At 39.0% G+C, this 22,540-nt stretch overlaps 1 protein-coding gene across 1 annotated transcript; it reads right to left on the bottom strand.

Annotated features, from left to right (window-relative positions):
• Positions 1-652: 652 nt before the first annotated feature.
• Positions 653-18,880, bottom strand: NTS (neurotensin). Its single transcript, XM_006114010.5, has 5 exons — positions 18,724-18,880; positions 18,251-18,330; positions 14,253-14,314; positions 3,631-3,855; positions 653-1,014 (listed from the first exon to the last, which is right to left on the bottom strand). Exons 2-5 carry the CDS (start codon positions 18,318-18,320, stop codon positions 874-876), a joined length of 498 nt encoding a protein of 165 aa, XP_006114072.3. The 5' UTR covers positions 18,321-18,330; positions 18,724-18,880; the 3' UTR covers positions 653-873.
• Positions 18,881-22,540: the final 3,660 nt, after the last annotated feature.

The raw sequence follows: 22,540 nt of genomic DNA, 5'->3' as shown, positions 1-22,540 counted from the left end.
CTGCAGTCAGAATCATGACTTTGATTTAGGACATTTTCATTGACTTCATTGGACTGAGACCAGTTCTTAGCTTTACTCTTTAAGTCCTTCTGTTGAGCATGCATAAAGTATACAGAGAACATGTTGTTTTAACTGATTGAACAAACTAAAATATATAGTGTTTCCTTGCCTCAGGCAGAAATATAAATTTCTGTGAAGTAGATATTACCTCCTGGCTTTGTTCAATTAGCAGACATTTATGAAAACATTTTGTCTGTCATAATCATTTTTAATTTAATTAATGTATTAAATAATGACCCTTCATTGGTCCATGGAGAATTCACTAGTCAGTCATCAAAATAAGGAATCTACTTAAAAGATGAGATTTGAAATTGCAACTTCTTAGCCAGTGCACAACATTTCCTTTCCCCCTTAGACTTAAACCCTGATTATTGCCACTGGTCAACTTAGAAAACACTGGGCCAGTTGTGATTACCATATTACATAACATTTGCCAGTCTGGATTGTTTCTGAGATGTTGGACATTTTATTATACTTACTGGGCTTGATGGACTATTGATTTACTTTTTGGCATAGAAAATGTGTTTTATAACACAGAAAAAGGCCCTTATATTGTAGCAAATATGTTGAAATCTCAGTTGTGTACAATACATCATGCTTAGAAACTAGATTTATTTGTAAATGTATTGGTCCAATTAATCTCAAGTAGGAAAAATCACATTCAAGAAACAACAATGCAAAAAAGACACAGTTATGTTATAATCTTGATGATTTTTCACAGTATATTTTCACACAAATATGATTTTAGATTTAAATCAGATAACCATAAAGCACAGTTGCTCAAACTAAATATACATTGCTGTCTTTGCTGCATCAGTAGTATGAACTTCTCTTGAGTATGTACGGTCTTCTGGCTTTGTTAACATGTAGTTGCCGTTTCAGGATATAAGGAGTTTTTCTCTTCATTATATCTTGGTTTGATTCCTCTTGATTGAAACCATCCTGCTGAAGTAACTGTAAAATGTGAAAAAAGACACTGTGGTATCTCTTGATTTCTTTGGATTAAAGGTAAAGAAAAATATTTATCTCTTTGTTATTTTTGTAAATCTACAGATCTCTAAGGCTATGTCTAAACAGCAACATTATTTCAAAATAACTAGTGTTATTTCTTAATAACATTGTCCATGTTTACACAGCCAGCAGTTATTTTGACATGTCAAAATACTGTCAAGCTGGAGGACTTCTTACTCAGATTCCTGTAACCCTCATGAGGAGTAAAAGAAGTCGGAGGAAGAGTGCTCTGTTTCAACATAAGTTCTGTGTAGACAAAACCAAAACTCGATATAAGCTATTTCGAAATAAGTTATGCAATTGATGTAGCTCAATTTGTGTAGCTTATTTCAAGTTAAGCCCTGCTGTGTAGATGCACCCTTAGGCTACATCTATACAGCATCTTTAAACACGCTCATTATTTTGAAATATATTTCAAAATAAGGAGCATGCTATTCCAGCATTCTTGTAATCCTCGTTCCACATGGGTTAAGGGATTTGTCGAAATAGCACTTTATTTCGAAATAACCTCCAAATAAACTACTCACTTTTCATAGTGCAAATTGCATAGCTTATTTCAAGTTAAGGATGTTGTATAGACACACCCTCTATGTATCCATTAGAAACAAATACAATGGACTTTAGACTACTTATGTCAAGGAATTAATTATAAAACAATATCTGCCTAATCAATAATCACATTGTTGATGAGAATCTCAAATTTGTGGGGAAGGGGTGAAATAGATCTCATTGATGTAAATGGGACTGACATTAACTTGGCACCAGGATTTTACCCTGGGAACTTTTATTTAATCTGGGCTTAGCTTTCAGAAGTTAAAGTTCTTAAACATCTTTAGTTTAAAATGTAGGCTGGAATTCTTATGGATTTCTACTTCTTGCTTATTTCAGCTTTCCTCACAATATTACTGGGTCTTTACTTTCATGATTAGGCAAATTGAGAAATATATAAAAAATTTCAAACCACAAATGTGCAAATATAAACAGGAAGGTTAATATCAGATGGTTCAAAAACAATTGTGCTTTCAGTTATGGATGAAGGGCCAGGTTGGTTCTTAGTTTATCTGAGCTGATTCAATCCATTCTTATTACTAAACCTTTTAATGATCAAACTCAATCCAACTGTCTGACAAAGGGTCAATAAACTAAATTTTCGTAGCATTCATAACTTAATTGTTTGGGGGTAATGCTTAAATTTTCTCTGAGTGTTTTCTGGAATCTCGGAGCTTGGGGCTTCAGACCTGTGGGAGAGGCTGAGGATTGGGTCTTCAGCCCAATGTGGTGCACCCAGGGTTCCTACAGGTTTGAACATGTTTATTGGAATTCTGTTCTGGGTGGCTCTGGTTTCACTTAAACCCTGGTTTGGGGCACCAGCATCTATTATCACTATGTAAATGGGACCTAATTTAAAATCTGTTGGAATCAATAGGAAGATTCTAAGTGAGTTTTGTGGGCTTTGGAACAGAGGTTGAATTAATAGGATCAGAGGACGGTGGGTACTGTACTGTTCATTGCTGGCAGTGGAGCCCTTTTCTTAACACTGCCTTCCCTCAGTCTCCTCCCCTTCTCTATTAAACTCAATTAATATTACTTTGCACTCCTTTACCTTACATCTAAGCTGCACCAGGACCAGAATTTTTCTATGACTTATATGAACCTGTCGACCCTCCGTTTCGCCTCTCCAGGGTAAGAAACACCTCAGTATCATGGTAATGGTAGTATGCTGCAGTGTAAAATGTAGTGATGAAAAGGACTCTGAGACTTGTTGCTGCCATTCTGTGTAAACACAACTGCAGCTGATTCAAAGGAATGTGATGCACAGGCAGCACACTGCTGTGGTCCAGCAGAGCCAATGGATTGACTCCTCAGCTGTGATGAGGGGAGGAGGAGAGAGAGAACGAGAGAACGAACCACCACTTTTTTTTTTTTTGCACTCTCCGTTCTGGGCCTCAGGGCACTAGAAGGTCCCCTAAGTTTGCATAAAGCAATTCTGGTAAGGTGGAAACCCCCTGCTTTTTGGTATTCCCCAGGGCAACTGTGGTGGCTTTGTATACATGCTGTACTCACATAGTGCAAATAGGCAACTATGACTTGAGCCCAATGATTCTATGCACGTACAGAAGGCCATCTATGACTCTGCTTTTAGTCACACCTGTGTAAACCCAGGTGACCTCTACTCCAGTATAACAGAGTTTAATGTTCTGTTCTGTCATGATCCTGCTTAGTTTTTGGAGGAATAGCTACAAAGTGTGGAGAAATGACTAAGAGCTAGTATTTTTCATTGATCTAGTCCAAAGCAACCTGCAGCGCTTCACAAATAATACATCTACAAGACAGTTTAAATAAAACCACCAACAATGGAGAGCAGCAACAAGATGGATAACCAACAATGGAGGAAGTGCCCAAGAATGTAGAAGGGGGACGCTTTGGCCAAAGATACTAAGGCTCTGAAGAGGCCATAAGTAGCAGACAGGATCTAGGTTTTTAAGTCTCTCTCAAAATATGAATACAATATAAAAGCAGAGTCCTTCAAGTGAATGCAGTAGTGACATGTTGCTTTACCTCCCATTGCTGAAAGGCTCTGCTGTGGCAAACTTTTTGGAGTTGGTATATTGCCAGCATCGCTTCCAAGTTGGAGCCATCCAAAGCAGCAGGAAACTGTCCTCTTTGAAGGACATCATCTTCCTCAGACTCCACTGGTTCCTCTGCTTGATTGTTTATGTTGTTTATAAGACTGCACACATTTAGCAGGGTCATCTTCCAGTAAGGAAGTTTTGCTCTGTTAATCTGAAAGATACAAAACAGACACTACATGAAATGCTGTCTTCTCTTTAGCAACTGCAGTGTGACATTGCAAAGCCTCGTAATGGGAACAGCATATTTTCTTTAGGGGTTTTGTTTGTTTTTGTCTACCAAAATTGAAGGCAGTGATTATGGGGTGCTGTACTTAAGACAAATATTTATTAAGCCTACAGGGTCTGATCCTCAAGCAGCTTGCATTCAATGGATTCATGTGCAATGTGATAGGAAACTGCCATCAATTCAGAATGGTATATTTCACCCCCACTCTGCGTAAGTATAAATGGTTTTATAAGGTTCAAGGGTGTGGAGAATCAGGTTTGTTGGTGACCTTCTGGTGCTGGGAACTCAGCCTAACCAATAAGCATGATGAGTCAATCTACATCCTTGTGAGCAAGAGGATCTTCCTCCCCAAACTGCAAAGCAGAATGGGGTACTTGTCTGCTCCTGAAAGGGGTATGCTTTTTCTAGACACAGGTGTGTAAGGCAGCAGTCGCCTTCAGTTTATAGTCTTGTGTAAGGAGCTGTCTGCAGAGCATAGTGGGTTGCAGAGTGCCAAAATGAAATTACAGGGTAAGATGATGTGTACATACATTAAGCAAATATAGATGAGCTATTCAGTATCTGCTTCTTTATGGGTAGTGGTGTGGGGTAAGTTTGTGGAGAAAAACATGAAGGGAAATAATGAAGAAATGGAAGACTCAAAGTATTCTTGCAATGGGTGAGGTGTTTTTTCTCTAAAACACCTCACAGCCTCGCTTCTAGCACCTGTTGATGATAATGAGAATAGACTGAGTGGATTCTGCTTACTCACTGGGGAAGGTAACTTGTTAACCTACATTTATATACAGGAGCTGAGAGTGACTCTTATGTTGGTGAGGATCTAGAGTGTGGCCTAGGGAATAGATCTGAGCTGACTTTGATGCCTTCTTCCCTAGGAAGCCACTTTGAACTTTATACGTGGTATGGAATTTATTTGTAGGGCAAGTTGGAAAAGGTTTCAGCACCTTTATTCTGCAATTCTGAACATATTCCCATGCAATTCAATTGCATTACAAAATGGGGATGCAAAAGATTAATGCTATTGGTCTTCTATAAATATCTGTGCCACCTATTACCATTATTATGAGATAGACATGAATGACAATGGTTGTGTAAACTCCTTATCAAGAGGGAAAATTCTAAATTTTGGGTACATCTATTCAGAGTTAAATATCCAAAGTCAGCAGAAAGGCAAATCATGTGGGAGCAGATATCCAACAGGGCTGGTGGTAGGGGAAGGCCCTAGTAGGCAAACAGAATGCGGAGCAAGTGAGGAGGCAGGCACATTGGGTAGAACGGAGAGATCTAGTAGAAAGAAGGGGAGTTCAAGATGATTGGATTAGGGAAAAAGTGTTGGAGATCAGGAAATATGAAAGGAAGTTGAATTTGTAACAGTGGGTAGGGAGAAGACAATACATTGTGGAAGAGAAGCGGGGTTGTCATAAGAGAGAAGTTTGCAAATATGAAGATAGGTTTGGTATTATATGCTCATCTTCAGTTTCACAATTTGTTGAATAAGGGTTGGTAATGGATACTGAAGCTGTAAGACTGGGTGAGCAATAAGAGCTCAGCTATGTAAGAGCCATCAAACTCTAAAATAATTTACTTATATGGGAAGATTTCATCCTAGTTAAGCTGGATCTCCAGACAGAGACTCTGTATCAACTGTCCTGGTTGATCCATTAAGGTCCCATCTTGCCTTGATTTCACTCAGTGCTTCATTATTCCATCATATTTTCTGCTCATTGGGTTCTCCATCTGTTTTCTCATCTTTAAAATGTTGTTTCCCCTCCAGCACAGAAAGTCATTTCCTTTAAACAGGAACTAGAGACATTAAAGTTCTAGACACAAGAAAGAATAAGCTGAGCAGTAACTTCTTGTTCACTGATCTCATAGCTCCCAAATGATCCATGTCATGCACTGATTCATAGAAATGAAACGGCTGGAAGGGATCTCAGGAAGTCATCTAGTCCAATCCACCTGTCCTGAGGAAAGTTTAAATATACCTGACCCATTCTTCATAGATGACTATCTAATCTATTCTTATAAACCTCTAATGGTGGGGATTCCACAACACCCCTCCCCCCTTGTACTCCAATACTCAACTTGCCTTATATTTAGTTTTTTTTCCTCTAATATCTAACCGAAATCTCCTTTGTTGCAAATTAATGTTAAGCTTAGTTCAAAAAAGAATTAAAGTGTATTTGTTTGTATGTTACCAGGAACAAATACTAATGTAGAGACCAAGCCTTGTGACTGGAGGACAGTATGAAATAATATAGCTGACTTTTATTTTATGTAGTGATAGCATGGTGAAGGGGAAGGGCTGTATATTGGATTTATAGGGTTTTCATTGTTAGCTGTGTTTTGGTTGTGTGTGTTTGGTTTTGTATTTTGTGTTTGGTTTTAGGGTTGGGGTTCTGGGGTTGAGGTTTTTTTGTTTCGGGCTTTTTGATTTGTTTTGGGGAGAGATGGAGACAAATGTCATAAAAACAGACTAAGAACGCAACAGAAATTTGAATTAATGTTTGCACTTTTAAAATAAATTCCCTTTAGACCATAGTCTTCCCTCAGACAGAAGTGTACTGCGAAGTGGGCAAAATTTAGCTATTTGTTAGACAAGCTTGGCTTTCCCAGCAATATTTGCTTTCACTGTTCAGAAAAGTGTATTTTGTTTTGTAGCTGAAAAGGAAACACATCCTTGGCTGCTTAAAACTTTGTGTTTTATTTTGTTTACTTAGGGCTCATCTGGTCTCCCACTCAGGTGAGTAATTAGAGTTTTGAATAAATTGGAAGGATGTGACAGGTTCATAACAATTAACCTCTTCATGGAATGCCTGATTTCATTAGCAGGAGATGAATTTAGAAAAATTAACAAAGTGCCCATTTCAATTTCAAAACTCCCTTTGGTTTACTTTAAATTATTTGTGGCATAAAAAGGACAGAATTTTTTCACACAAAAGATGAAGCTTTCCATGCCTATGCACTAGGAAGGATGTTTTCAGTATGTGAAGGAAGATTCTGTGGCTTTCAGTAGTGCTGCAGTATCCTTTAGGTTTTGAAGGTGTTGACATGTCAAAGAACAATTTTTGTAAGACATGGGTGGCATATGCAAGTAGCAACCCCGAGCTAAGTCAAATTTAGTACAGTTTTTACTAGGTGGACCAGGAGAAGAGTCCCCTTTGGATAATGTGTGGTAGTTATTGGTCTTTGTAGCATTGTTTGTAAGATGTTCCAATTTATCTTAGGTATAATGGACCCAAATTCCCATTTATGCCACATTTATGTCAATGTAACTCCTCTAACTTTAGGGTAATTTCTTCTGATTGCAGCAATATTGGATCAGAATGTGATCTTATGCCCTTAAGAACTGACTGACTAGGTTAATTGTCAGGCAAAAGACTGCATATATGAGGGTTATTTACAGAGGACTATGACTTCCTAGTTACAGCACCAGACCAGGACTCTGTGTACCTGGCTCTGCCCACTGGCTTGTTGAGTTATCTTGAGCAACTCACGTCAACTTCCAAAGCCACAACTCCCCATCTTTAAAAAATGGGTGCTGATTTCTTAAGCACTTTGAACTTTACAGCAGAAAAGCACCATGTAAGAGCTAGGTATTGTTATTATAAAACTCTGATCCTTAGAAACCTCCCCTGATGGAGTGAAGAGAAGAAGATTGTTACTTCACTGTAACAACAGACACTGAGTATGTGTCTATAAGTTGTGCGAACTGTCTGGTGATATGATAATGCATAACCTCACACTCATGGAGCTCAAGAATCCTGGGTCACATTCAATGAATGGTGAATTTTCCACACAGTTCTTGACTATCATTCACATAAGTGACTACAAATGATTATGCTATGGTTTAGAAAACAGCCATGAAGGAGATCAAAGTACCACAGTCTCACGGGATGCCGCTAATATACTAAAGGTTAGTTCAAAAAAGAATCTGGCAGTGATTTCATAAAACAGCAGAGGTTGTTTGTAGTATGAATCTGGCTTTGAGATTTATAGGCACTGAAGAATTCATACAGTGAATATGATATATGGTTTTGCATTGATAGCTCTTCTTATGAAATAGAATGTTGAGAGTTTTTTGGACTCAGAAATACAGTCGGCCTTTTCTATTTCTTTTTTATGTATTTCTGAAAGTTTGTGTCCCACTTGTTAATAGAGTTAGCCAGCACTGATACTTTCTAGCTCATGATATATGTTGATATTCTGATTTTTTTTTTTAGACACAGAAACTTCCCCCAAACCAGAAAATAATAAAAAATTAATATTGAATTTACATGGTACTTCTGAAATTAAATTTGCTCCTTGGGAGCAGCTAGTTGAAATGGACATTTGTGTTAGTTTCACAGCTGCTATTCCAATGGCAGCCATGAAACTGTCAAAAATGTCCTTTTCAGTTAGATGCTGCTTGAACTCCCTGCAATTCTGAGGCAGACTCCCAATACAGACTAACAGCGCAGGGAATTCAGAGCTTTCAAACTCCTGGGCCAACTGACCCCAGAACTGTCCAGTGAGAAGCCAGGGAACACAGGGATCCAGCTGGCTTATTTGTCGGGAAGCTTTGGGGTCCCAGGGAAGTCTGCATAGTAGGGCTGCTGTGGATCCTGGAAGCCTGTCCCAGGATTTCCAGGCACTGCAAGATGGAACCTGAAATTCCAGAGAGCTCCCAGGTTTTCTAGGGTTTTTTTTCCCCAGTGGAGCCAAAAGCCTGAAGCTCGATCTCCTGGGGCTTTCAGGTTCCTTCCTGTGGATCTGGGAGCCAAGCCTGAGTTAGAGGCTAGGTTAGGTTAGAACCAGAATTCCCACATTTTTCAGACTCCCAGTTTCATGTCAGGAAGCCTGTTAGCTTTCACATGGAAGATCTGTATTAAGCATAAATCTGCATGATGGACAGGGTGTTTTCAGAACCCTGACTGGGATGCAACAATGTCAAACTCAAACTGCTTTTGCAAAACATTTCATGTTCAACAAATCAGCATTTTTCCAGCCAAACTCTGTGACATCACAGTTTCCAACCAGTTCTAATTGTTTACCCTCAAGAAATAGCCGGGTGGTATAAATTGATTCTGAATTCCACCAAATGGAATTGGTCACACGGTAGCTGGCTTACCTCTGATTGTGGTCAGATAGTGCCTATGGAGACTCTTTTGATGTAGTCGTAAATTATAGTGTCCTGTGTGCATAGTATTAGCTGCTAGAACACAGATCAATCTTGAATGTTACAAAGTTTATACAAACAAATTCATTTCAGCTCTTGCTCTCTCTATCCTCTAATTCATCCTCCGCAAAAGAGATTTTAAAAAATAGAACATCAAACCAATTCAGATAATTTTATGCCAGAAATAGCTCAACCAGTGAGGACACTGGCTATGGAGTTCTGAAGGTATACTCAGGGCCCCCAGAAAGAGGGGGGAGCGTACAGTTTATCTGGGCCTGTAGGTCCTGTGGGAGGCTGACCCAGACTGCAAATTGTAATATATGGATGAGAGAAGGTCCATGGTACAAGTTTGTACTGGAACCAAAAAATTATGCTTGGACCTTGAATATGCCACAGTGCATGGAAGTCACATAGTACAGTATTTGATTGCTGCTCTGCAGTGAGTGTGTGCTTGTTGTTTTTTTTTCATGAGAGAGCACTTTATTCTTCCAGGTAGTATGATTTTTATTGCTTAGATGTTTCATCCTTTTTCCACAATAGAATAATTCAGTGTGTTCTGCAAATAGATATTCAGGTGAATTCAACAGGACATCAGTGTAGCCTGGTATATTGGCAGAACAAGACATGTCATGTATATAGGAAATATATTTTTTAGTTGTTCATCTGCCACCAATAGTGTAGTATTGGAGTGCCTCCAAGATATTTAAAAATAGAAATAATAATGTAAAAAACCTCCTTCCTTTTTTCTGTTGCTAAGCAGACAAGCTGAGTTTGAACCAAGTTGCATTTTTTCCAAGGTACATTGATGTCCTTGCACATATGAGTAGCAGTTATCCAAGGGTATGTCTACACTGCCTCCCCCATTGCAGGAGGAGTAACAGTAGTTCAAATTAGGAACTTTAATTCGAACCACCTAGTCCGTGCCACGTGTAGCCGCAGGCAAGGAGTTCGAACTACGGGGCATTTAAAAATGGTGGCGTCCGGGAACATGCAAATAAATCCTGGGATATTTAAATCCTGGGCTTCATTTGCAAGTCTGAATGCCTACATTAGCCACCCTAGTTCGAACTAGGTTGGCAGTGTAGACATACCCCAAGTTAGAGCTCATGAATGCATGGATGACTGAAGCCAGGGCTACATCTGATAGGAGAGTGCTATATCATCTGACCAGACACAGTAGTGGGCAGATTTTACACCCACAAATACTGGATATTGCTTTTGTGTCATTCTATAGCAATGAGGTGCTGAAAATGACCCTGGTTGTTGACAAGTTTAATAGTCTGAGAACAGATGCCTAAAAAGCATAGAATATTATAGAAGAGGCATGGTCTTTAAAGTGACTCCACATTCTACCAGCATCATTTCAGTTCTTCTTTAGCAAGTTGTTCTTCACCCAGGTGCCAATTTTAGCTAGGCACAGAAATCTGGGCACCAGTGCTGTTTGTTTTATGCAAAGTGAGTGTATACAGATGACACTTCAGGCTGTGTTGTCTTTCTAGGTCTCCAAATTGCTGAGTAAATGTTGAGTAAAATGAGAGAGAAAAGTAAGTCTTGTGGGATTCCATAGGTGAGAACCCTGGAGATAGAGGAACTGTTGTAGAGAAAAAGACCTAAACCATTTTGGGGGGCTCCCATTTGCCCCAGGAACTTCTCCATCCATCAGGGATGTGACAAAAGTATTTGGTGATCAGTAGAGTCAAATGATGTAGATGGTCGGAATGAGTAATGAGTATGGATGTGCTTCCCTTTTCTGTGCCCAGGAAGAAGACGTCTACCAGACTGCCATGCCCTGATCTAAAGCTTGACTGAGAAAGACCTGGCACCCAAATGCTTACTTAGAAAAGGAGGGAATGGACACTGGGCAATAGTTTGTGAAGTCAGTACCATCGACTGTAGGTTATGGCATGTTTTATGGTAAGTTGTAGATTCACTTAGTCAAAGAAGAGTCCTTCACTCTCTTACTATTGAGGAAGGATAGGTCAGAGGTCACTTGAGCTGTGAATCATTTTAAATAATTTGAGCACTAGGACATACTATGCAGTCAGAACACACTTGCTGAAAATATCTTATGGATGTACAAGGAATGCTAAGCAGTATGAATATGGCTGACAACTTGCCACATTTCTTAATTCTGACTTACTAAAACAGGTTTACTTTTTTCTCTTCGACGTGAAGGCCAACAAAATTATTAGAGATTGATTGGACTAGAAACTCCATATCTCAGACAATTAGTGAAAAATAAAAGTAGTTATTCCCCATTTAAATTAAATATGAAGTGGCAGTCAACAGACATTAATTCAGGAAGCTCTGGTCAACTACCACATGTTCCATCCCAAAATGTGCCTCATGTTGTTTTACACAATTAAAATAGTCACTAGAAATGAAGTTTTGATCTGATGAAGGCGGCATACCAGCACAAAGTTCATAATTTACTATCCCTGTAAATTGGTGACATAATTGAAGATGCCGTTGCTGGAATGGTGTTATCTCATCCAAACAAAAGGTGACTTTTGAGGGACTTCACTATACTTTACTTGAATTTGAAGAGAATACGCACAGTATATCATGGAGTCTGAGATTCACAGCTGTGTCACCACAAGCTAAGTTCTTATCACAAGTCCATTTTGTTAAGACAGATGTATTTATTATTAAGTCACTTGAACTGTGTTAATGGACTATAAAGCCTTCTGGACTGAGGGAGGCCTTAACAGCAAGTTGCCTCTCCCAACACTACACATAACAAAAATCAACTCTGATTCAATTTTAGCATATTCTTAATCAATCACCACACACTTTTTTTTTTTAGTGTTTCTTGTTTGTCATGTGGGAAGGGAGCAATCAGTTGTGAGATCCTGGCTCCACTGATGTCAATAAGAAAACTCCCTCTAGCTTCATTGGTGCTAGGACTCCATCAAGAGCATTTTAGCCCTGTGGGGTTCAGCAGAAGAATGCTTTTGCAGAATCCTAACCCTAAATTGGTCCCAGGAAAAGAATCCCCATTGATCTTTTCCCTACTACAAGCAGGCCAAAGAGTTTATGGGGCCCAAGTGGCATGTTGTGGTTAGCTGCACCTGGACAGTCCAGTATTTTCGCCTCCTGTCCGATAAAAAAATCCAGAAAATACCGGACACCTAAAATGTCCAGTATTTTCTGATTTTTTTTTCCTGGCCAGGAGACAAAAATACTGGGTGCTTACCTGGTTCTACAGGGGAGCTGTCTGGCCCGGAGCAGGAAGACAAGATGGTGGACAGCCGCTTGCAGCCTGTTAGGGCCAAAAAGCCTCAAAAGCATTTCTTAAAGGGGACATGCTTTTTTTTTTTTTTTCAAATAATTTTTTTAATAGCTCAAAACTTTGGTATCCCTCCCCCTTTTTTTTAACAGATTTTTTTCCACAGTGGTTTTGTTTTTGTTTTTGTTTTGTTCTGGGGGCAGGTGTTAGGTAATTTTGGTTAAACCATCTGGCAACCCTAGCTGCACCGCGTGGCAGGACGGCTCCCAGCCAGGGCAGCGAGCAAGTCGATGGGCAGGCGGGTGCTGAGCAGCGCAGAGCCCTGAAGGTGAGGGGCCCAAGGCAACTGCCTTGCTCACCTGGCCCTAAGTCTGGGCCTAACTGCAGGAGTTTTTCCTGGACCATCAGGAGTCAGAAAGTAGGTTTGTTTGATATTTGGGCCATGTTACCTTACTGATTTGGAACACAGAAATCTAGGAATTACCATACTAGATCAAACGATATATCCAGTTAATCCATTCTCTTGTTTCCATTGGCACCTGATATCATGTGGTATCAGAAAGCATAAGGGAGGAACTTTGAGGTGAGAAAATGTGGAATAACAGCCCAAAGGTAATTTTCTTCTTTAACCCAGTAATTAGACATTCATTTGTGGAATTAAAATGTATGACAATTTTCTCCTGAGTTTCCATTAAAATGCAAAATGTTTTGACCACTCTTGTGAAAAGGGCTAAAACATCCTGTTTAAAATCTATGTAAATAAATAAATCATGTATCATTAAAGCTTGAAATGTGTGTGCGCATGTGTATATACACACACACACACACACACACACACACATTTCTTCCTTTCATGCTTTCATGATACATCATGGTGTTACGTAAAAGCTTCCCATAGGTGAAGTATCAAAAACAAAACATTCACATTTGACAGGTAGCAGCCAAAAACTTTAGAACATAAGAACATTAGAATAGCCATACTGGGTCAGACCAATGGTCCATCCAGCCCAGTATCCTGTCTGCCAACAGTGGCCAATACCAGATGCCCCAGAGGGAGGGAACACAACAGGTAATCCTCACGTGATCCCTCTCCTGTCACCCAGCTCCAGAGAAACAGAGACTAGGGACATCACTCCTACCCATCCTCACTAATAGCTATTGATGGACCTAACTTCCATGAATCAATCTAGCTCTTTTTTGAACCCTGGTAAAGTCCTAGCCTTAACCACATCCTGTGGCAAGGAGTTCCACAGATTGACTGTGTGCCAAGTGAAGAAAAACTTCCTTCTGTTTGTTTTTAAACCTACTGCCTATTAATTTCAATTTCATTCATGGAGAGGGATATATGTTCAGTTTTTGATATTTTACCCATTGAAAGCTTTTTTTAAATCACTGAACTCTGAGCATTTAGAAGATAAATCTATGGCTGGTTCTTTGGTCACTCAGAAAGGAAACTATTTGCTGATATTTTTTACTATTTTTCAGGTGTTCTCCATGATCACTAAAACAGCTATATTATTCCTAATCCAAAAGCAGCACGTGTGGGCAACAGTTTTTGTCTTCTGAATATGATAATTTATGCATATGTGGAAAAAGTACAATAAAACCTCATTTATGCATTAATTCAAGATCAGTTCAGACATAATCCTATTGGAAACACTTTTCTCCAATAAATCTACATTTCTACCCCAAATACAACCTGAACAGTTTAATGAAAGTACCAGCACCACAAGTGAGAAACACTTTAATTTTTCTGTCACATCAACACCTCTAGTCTTCCTTTGAACTAGAAGAAAATGTTGCACCAAAGTAATGCCTTGTACTGAACTTTTATGTCTAGACTGTAGGTTATTACTTTGTGCAAAGTCTTCCAGTCTTGTAATGAGAATTCATGTGCTCCCTCCAAGTCAGCTAAAGGTTTAAAAAAGGAATTACCTTTGATGTATACATATTGGTCAATAAATCTGCTTCTAACGCTTTCATTTCCTCTTCTGAATCTAGGAATAAATCAGAAACATGTGTGTACTATTTCATCACAAATCGGAGTAATTTGATTTCAGCATATAGGATGTAGGCATATCTCAAAAAGAGCTCTTTTACTTCAATACTGGATAAACAATAATGCGAGTGTCTTGTTTTTTTAGACTATGATCCAGACTGCAAGGGTCTTTTAACGGACATACAACATAAGTTAATGATGCATCTATAAGCAATCATTCGCCATTGTTCTGGGGCCTGGTCGAAAGTCACTGAATTCAACTGAAAGATTTCCATTCACTTTAATGGACTGATCTCAGGCTCATAATTTGTAGCCATTTCTGTAAATAAAAATTTTGCCCAATCGTCTCATCAATTGTCAGTATGATGCCATTATCATCTTAACAAGCTTGTCTGTCACCTTTGCAAACTTTTAGAAGCTGACTTTCTAATTCTTTATTTTAAAAATACATTTATTCACAATAGAGATGGAATTAAGTTTTTAAAGAATAAATATTAATAGCAGTTATAGTTAATGGGCAAAACTCTCATCTACGGTACATCAGCGTAAATTTTACCCATACCAGGATTTCAGACTGATTGGAATTTGGCTTATTGACTTTTTAAGAGTGTGAGTGTGTCTGAGATTTATTGTAGTGGAATAATTCCTTTCTACTGATTTAGTTGGCCCTACATAGCACAATATTTTACCACATCTGATGACTTATTTGATAGGGGAACATTATTTTAGAAGGATCATGCAGAAAGAACTTTATTCTGCTTTGCACTGAATTATGTGAAAGAGGTTAATTACTTCAAAAATTAAGCAAACATAACTCAAAAATTATGGTGAATGTCCAGAAATCATTAAAGACCGCTCTTGAAGCAAATTTTAATTCATTAATTGTTTTGTAACTTTCTAAAATCAACACTAAATCCAAGCCAATCAGTAAATCACATTAAAAATCTAGAAAACGTGGGAACTCTCAGGAATTTCAGGTTCCCTCTTGCAGTGCTTAGATTTAAAAAAAAATACTTAGAATTTGAAATATACATATACTTAGATTTTAAAAAATAATTAAAAAGATAAACCTGTGTGAGGCTCTAGGCATCCTAACAATCATAACAATGTATGGTAAATCTCAGCTGCATTAGCGTGGTCAGTGTTGTGATTGCTATTATGTAGGTGGTCTACACAGTAGAATCTGTTGGCCAGTTCCATTCAGGGTTGAGATCTATGGATGAAAAGTGCTATACAAGAGTTGGGTTTATTATTATTATTATTATTATTATTATTTTATTTTATGTTACTACTACTACTACCTTGGCAGTCATAGGAATATAGAAAGTAAGACTGGGAAGGCTTTTTGGATCATCCAGTCCAGTTCCCTGCAACTGCAACCTTAGGATATATATTCCTATAAAAAGATTATCTAGCTTCATCTTAAAAGTAGTTATTCTGTTTGTCCCTACTACTCATATTGGGAAGCTGTTCCAGAACCCGATTCCTCTGGTCAGAAACCTTCTTTTACCTATTATTATTCTACATTGTTCTTTAGCTTAAATATCTCTTCTCCCTCCTGGCATTTTCATCTTGATGTATTTGTAGTGTGTAATCATATCCCAGCCTACATTTTGCTAGGCTAAACAAACCAAACTTTTTTAGCCTCCTCTTGAAAGATAGGTTCTTCATACCCCCTAACAACTGCAGCAGACCTCCTCTGCACCAGTTATCAATACAGCATCGTAGTACCTTTGAAAAGTCCTGTGAACGGGACTCTGTCCTAAGGAGTTTACACTACAAAATCCAAACTAAAAATAGAGCATGTAGAATGGCCATGATATGTGTAATGTTGTATGGAATGTGGAGGTGCTAAGCAATATTTTGAAAGAAGAGAGCAAAAAAGCTTGAATACCTAAGCAGGGAGACTGTTCCAAGTTAGAAGGGTAGGAGGGAGAGAAGCATGGATTCAGGAGTCAGCTTAAAAAAAAAGACATAGGAGAAGGCAAAAGAGAGATGGGCAGATAAGCACCAGTCACGGGAAGCAGTGAAGGAAGAGTTGAAGGCAGGGATGCCATGGGGGCAGAATTAGAGAGAGCTCCGAATACAAAGTTTGCTCTTCTCTTTCTGACTCATACCTTAACTGAATTGAAATTCTGCACTTTGTTATATATTTAAATTGTACATGCTATCTTTTCCCTTTGGTAGAAACCTTATTTTCAAAAGAAAAGCAAAATACATGTTCTGGGACTTAGAAAAAAAGAGTGCAGAGTTTTCCACTAGGAGCAAGTCATTCTGTCCAAGGTACACCTTTTTATAATTTTAAGCAAAATAAATCATTTTAATTATGGTATGTCCTACTGTCTTCAATACAGATCCAGTCCAATGTCTAGTGAAATCAATGGGAGACTTTCCATTGACTTTACTGGCAAATTAAATCAGGTGCTACTATGGCCGTTAGGATACGAACCTGCTTCGCTACCTAAAAACTAAGAATGGTCGTTATTCTCACTGCTTTATTATTCTGGGAAACAGATCCTGCTGAGAACAAGTCATTACAAAACTCCATCTCTTTGAGCAGAAGCAGTATCAGATCCAAAGATCCATTGTGTGTTAGATTTTGCTTACGCTTCTCACACCATCCAATACTAACACCTATTTTACTCGTTATTCTCTTCAAAATATTTTGTGAGTATGCCTTTAACATCTTGTTAAGGCATAACCATTTATCTTCTTGAACAATGCTAATATACTACCTGATATAGACGTTTACAAGGTAAGACATTTTAGTCTAAAGGGAGGAGCCCGATACTCCTGAATACACCATGAAACAGAATTCTGAAAATTGAATGTTAAGGGTTATAATTTCCACATATTATATTTCCATTTTCCTAGCATTTCATTGACCTTTAGAAAGGTAGGCCCTCGAGATTATCTCATCTGTTCCTTCCCCTCCATGCTAAAATGGGGTAAGTATATTAAGTCCTAGACCCTCCCTCAATATGTGTATCACTTTCAGTATATTTCATAGTATCATAAATCATGTTAATCATGTACTAATCTATTTTATAAGTTAGCAAGTCTGTTTTGACGTCTGCTGCATATGCTTGTGTGTGTGATTGTATAGCTGTACAAGTCATTGCATAGCATTTTACATGTTTATGTATACATTTAGCTATGTTATTTTCCCCAAGAAATTATGAATATGTGTTACAGATCATCTGTTATCCTCTGGCTATTTCAAGCAATTACACTTGGAGTAGAAAGTCACTGTAGTTTATTCTTCTATGATGTGATTTGGGCAAGCTTTTAGCTTTCCTCCCCCTTCGGTAATTTGGTAAGGATTCTTTTAACACTCCAGCTTCAGTTTTTGTATCCATATCATTGATGGATATGACACATGTAGTGTATATTTAAGTACACATATAATTATTTTGGTGAGGATTTTTCAAGGCTTCATATGAGTGATAGAAAAGATATTGCCTAAGATATTTGAGAGAACACCATAATAGCCCATAGATCACAAATGCCTTCCAATATTTGTTACAAAGTGAATGGCCACATCCTCAAAGGCTATTTTATAACTTTTAAAAAACATCTGATATTGATGCTGTGAGAGAGCAGGTGAAAGTGATGGGACAAATTCATGGGAATGACAGAGAAACTGTCCTTCAACACATTATCAGGGGTGGCTCCAGGTGTGTGCAAGTTAATTCACTTTATTTCTTTTGATCTGATAGGAAGGACTACTATACTACTATCCCATCTCAAAATGACTAAACGGATGTAAAAACTTTTTAAAAAACCCACACAAAACCCTTCCACTTTCCCTGGCTTAAATGCAAATCAGTCTTATAACTAACCACAGAGGTAGGTTTGGGGAGAGGAACAGACACCCCCACATCAATACACTGCTTAGAAGGGAATCCCAAAGAAGTCGCAAAGCCCAGCTTACCTGAGCAGAGGCTCCAGGAGGTGCAAGCCAGCAGGATCACACACACCAGTTGAATTCTCATTCTTGCCATCTTCAGCCCTCTAGAAAGTAAAGTCCATCAATACTAAGAAGAAGAGATGAGAGAGACAGACACAGACACGGACAGAAAGAGAGAGAAAGTACAGCTGCTTCCTTCCCTCGCTGCCTTGAGAGGACTTTGTGACCGTCTGAACCCATAAGGGGAACCCTGGACCATTCCCTAAGTATATAAGCAGTGGGGTGATGTCACAAAAGTAGAGTGATTGTCTCTTAATGAATTACCCTCCCTTCTCCTTCCCCTCCTCCTCCTCAGCCCCCGCCCCCAGCCGCTCGGGGCTGAAGGAAACTGACGCGATTCACTAATTGCGCTTCGCCGCCCCACACTCCTGGAAGCGCGCAGCGATCCGATATGAAAGGGTCCTAGAATACAGAGCAATCCCGAGGGATCGGCTCACCTGGCCTCTGGCTCACGCACACAACCCCCCGAGAGACAGGGCAGCTCTTAGTTCCTTCAGGAGACTAAGATGCGTGAGGGGCATTAAAAAGGAGAGATCGCCTGGCAAGGAGAGGCACGCCCGCTGCACAGGATGCAAGAAAGATGCTCTGGGAAATAGGAGCTATGTTAAAGCTGCGAACATCTCACAGCAGTCAGTGCAAAGCGTCCCATAGAGAGCACGCTGTCGTCAGTTACAGACCTCCCCTCCCTAAATGTGGGGCCGAATTTTACCAACTGCTAGACAAAACAATGAGGGGGAGTAAAATGGATGTGATTTATATGGAACCCATATTTTGTGCCACCAAGGCTGGCTTTTTAAAATAAATCTATGCACAATATATATATATATATATATTAAACATTTAATTTAGGACACACAAAATAGCTAGATTTTAGGCTGTTTCGTGTGCCCTGAAGCATATATTATCCGTATATAATCTTTGAAACTTTAAGGGTGCTATAGGGTAATGAAAAACATCCCCCTGGTATAGGAATTACATTTCCCTCGTGTACAATATTGATAGGGATTTCCCCATATCCCACTCTCTGAGACATAACGAAAAGAGATTCTAGAGGAGTAGAATGTGAGATTAATGCATTGAAATACACGACCTACAGAAAATCCGAGTGCATGCGGTTCAGGGGATGCAATACTTTCGGTAGCTGCTTTCTTGAAACGGGAGCGGAAGTATTTCATTTTGTCCGGAGACTTTTGCCTCCATTAGGGGGCGCCGTGGAAATATGAGAAAAATTCTTCTCCCGCTTAAGCTTTTCAGATCCTTGTAAAAACCTCAGCGCTCCCCTGGCTTGCCACATTTAAACTAGGTTGGTGAAATAGATCTCATTTGCGTTTACATTCGTTCCCTGTCACGTTTATCCCCCGCTCTGCGTCACTTATAGAGGTAAAGAATATTCGAAGCAGTGGACAGGTTAGAGGGGCTACTATGTTGCTTCAGACTAATTTCCTATTACAGACTAATTCGGAGGGGTAGCCGAATTAGTCTGTAACAGGAAAAACCTGAAAAACGACAAATGGTCTGGTAGCACTTTAAAGACTAACAAAGCGTGTAGATGGTTTCATGAGCTTTGGTGGGCACAGTCCACTTCTTCAAATGACCGGAGTGTAGTGGCGCGAGTGTGGAGGAGAAACGCTAAAGAAACATATGAGTCTGAATCACGTTATTTCTTGACAATGAGACTTTTCTCAGAGACCAATGTTCGCATCTGCCGCAGGCAGAGAATGCTTATGTTACAGCGCCGCACATTTTGATCTGCGAGGCTTTGTTTAAGGACCGATACGGGTAGCCTACATGCCAGCCACGAGTTCGCTGGATGATTGCTTCGCCAACGATGGGTGCTTTGCGTAAGACTGAAGAGGAAATAGTTTCCTTTAAAAGCAAAAACAATTGATCACATATAGGCTTTCCCACGCGCTACCCGCTTTTCCCCATACTGTTGAAATCTATCGCAAGGAGATTAAAATACACATGCCAACCAAGGAAGCCTTAGGTCAGACGTCTGGATGGATTCGTGTTTTGTACCATTCTAACGTTTTACATTTGGAAGCACTTTAGAGATAAATGGATAAAAATGAAGGAACACACCCTGTGTTTATTCTTGGATTATTGTTGTTTGTTTAATAATAACCCAAATGCTTGAATATTATTGAAAACTTGTTTTTCTTTCCTGTAATTCTAGTTTACTGAGAGTGGATGGATTTTTAAAATAAAGCTTTCCTATTTTGCAGTCAGTGCTATTCATTACTATTATTGTTACAGAAGATCACAAATACACACTGCATAAAGACCAATCGTTAGCTAATTTCACTTCCAGGGCCTGCTGTTTCTTTTCAGAAAGTTTTGTGAATGGGAATCATATATAGTGTCTTCCTTCTCTGACATGGATTTCTCCAATAGTATAGTTCCCATATTTTTACATAACTGAAATGTACTTTGATGATGGATTTCCCCCCCAGTGTGTCAGCGATTGTCAATTTACTGCCATAAAATATGCGATTATCTAATTTTTATCCTTGTTATCTCTTGATTTTCAATCCCCAAATAATAATTTAGGTTCTACTATGTAATAATTTTTGGGAGTCCTACCTCTGTTTCTATCCCACTGCTAGCAAACAATCAGCCATGGACACAAAATCTCTTGCTTCCAAGTGCACCCTTCAATATGCATCTGTTCCTTCTTGATTTAAGTTCAAATGAACTGGGGTCAGAAACCATTGACTCAGCACAGTGGAGTAGTTTTATTTTGTTCTTGATGAGAACGAGCTGTCTGTTCTTTTCCCATTGCTCATTTATTTTCCTTCCTGCAGCTTCTTCTAAGTCTACAGCTTTCCCCTCTGTTACCTTAAAATATCACATAGTAGGGCTAATCCCAGAATTTCTTTTTCTTTCTTTCTTTCTTTCTTTCTTTCTTTCTTTCTTTCTTTCTTTCTTTCTTTCTTTCTTTCTTTCTTTCTTTCTTTCTTTCTTTCTTTCTTTCTTTCTTTCTTTCTTTCTTTCTTTCTTTCTTTCTTTCTTTCTTTCAAGAGAAGAATAACTATCAAATAATTGGTAATGTCTTCCACCCAGGGAGCAGAAATAAATAGCATAGATGCAAAGCCAGGGGAACAAATGCAACCAGATGCATTTGTTTCATTATAGCAGGCTTACTTTTAAATTATCTGCTTTGTTTGACAGTGTCCTGTGACATTGTTGTGGAACCAAACTCTGCTGATGCCACAAGGAAAATGTGGAACACTGAATTTCATAGCAGGACACCTTTCCCCTCAGTTCCTGCCTCCTGCCATTGTGACTTCTATGGAATCACATCTGTGTAACTTTTTCTGGTTATGGTCTATGGGTCTGAAGAGAAGATGATGTGTGTTCCCCTCCCTACACTGTTCTGCTCACTTTCTCCATTGTGGACCTTGTACTGAACTGAAAAAGCTCAGGTATGGAATAAAAGAAGATGGTATCACCAAGGCAGCTGAGTCCCTTTGTGGATAGAAGGGGTGAGATCCCCGTGTGGAGGTACCCTTCACTCCAAGATAAAATAAACATTGTAAAATTTAAAATGGTAGACGGTCATTAAAGGACAATTAACTGTTGTATGGGTTATTTTGGGAGTTGTTGGGGGGAGGGGAGGATAGCACGGAAAACAGTTGTCATCCTTGGTTGGACAAATTCACACATTTTCTTTAGCTTCAATCTCAGAATTTCCTTAATCAGTGCTCTTTCAGTACTAAATTTCTTCCACACACATCCCACCCCTCACCCCATAATTACATATTTTCCAAAATAAGCTTTCAGTTGCCTCCAGTATCCATGATGCAGTCACTAAAATATTAAATGGATTTTTAAAATGTAAATGTAGTTTTAGTGATACCAGTTGAGACTAGATGTGTATGTGTGGAGGGGAATGGGGGAGAGTAATCTCTCTTTGCCATATTCAGCTATATTAGCATTCTCCTGCCCTCTCCCCCAAGGTCACATTTTGATATTGTTTCGCTTAAGTGAAACAGTTCCAGAGTGAGAAACTGCTGATTGAATAGAATGATTAAATCGTTGTTGGACTGAACAGATGAGAATGATCATCTACAGTTCTTGAGAGAAAGAAATGAAATCTGCCTGAATTCAGACCTGTGAATTTCACTCTCATCTGTTGTGTTCATACAGGCATGTAGTTGTGCCACGGTTTTCAGTGCCACATATGATAATTGTAAGTAACATGCACTGTCTCATATGGTATTGGTTACATTGTGTCACTTCAGAAGGAACTGG

The sequence above is a fragment of the Pelodiscus sinensis genome, chromosome 1, assembly GCF_052426305.1.
Source record: "Pelodiscus sinensis isolate ZL-2025 chromosome 1, ASM5242630v1, whole genome shotgun sequence".
Taxonomy (NCBI): Eukaryota; Metazoa; Chordata; order Testudines; family Trionychidae; genus Pelodiscus; species Pelodiscus sinensis.
This window is presented reverse-complemented; position numbering and strand designations above follow the sequence as displayed.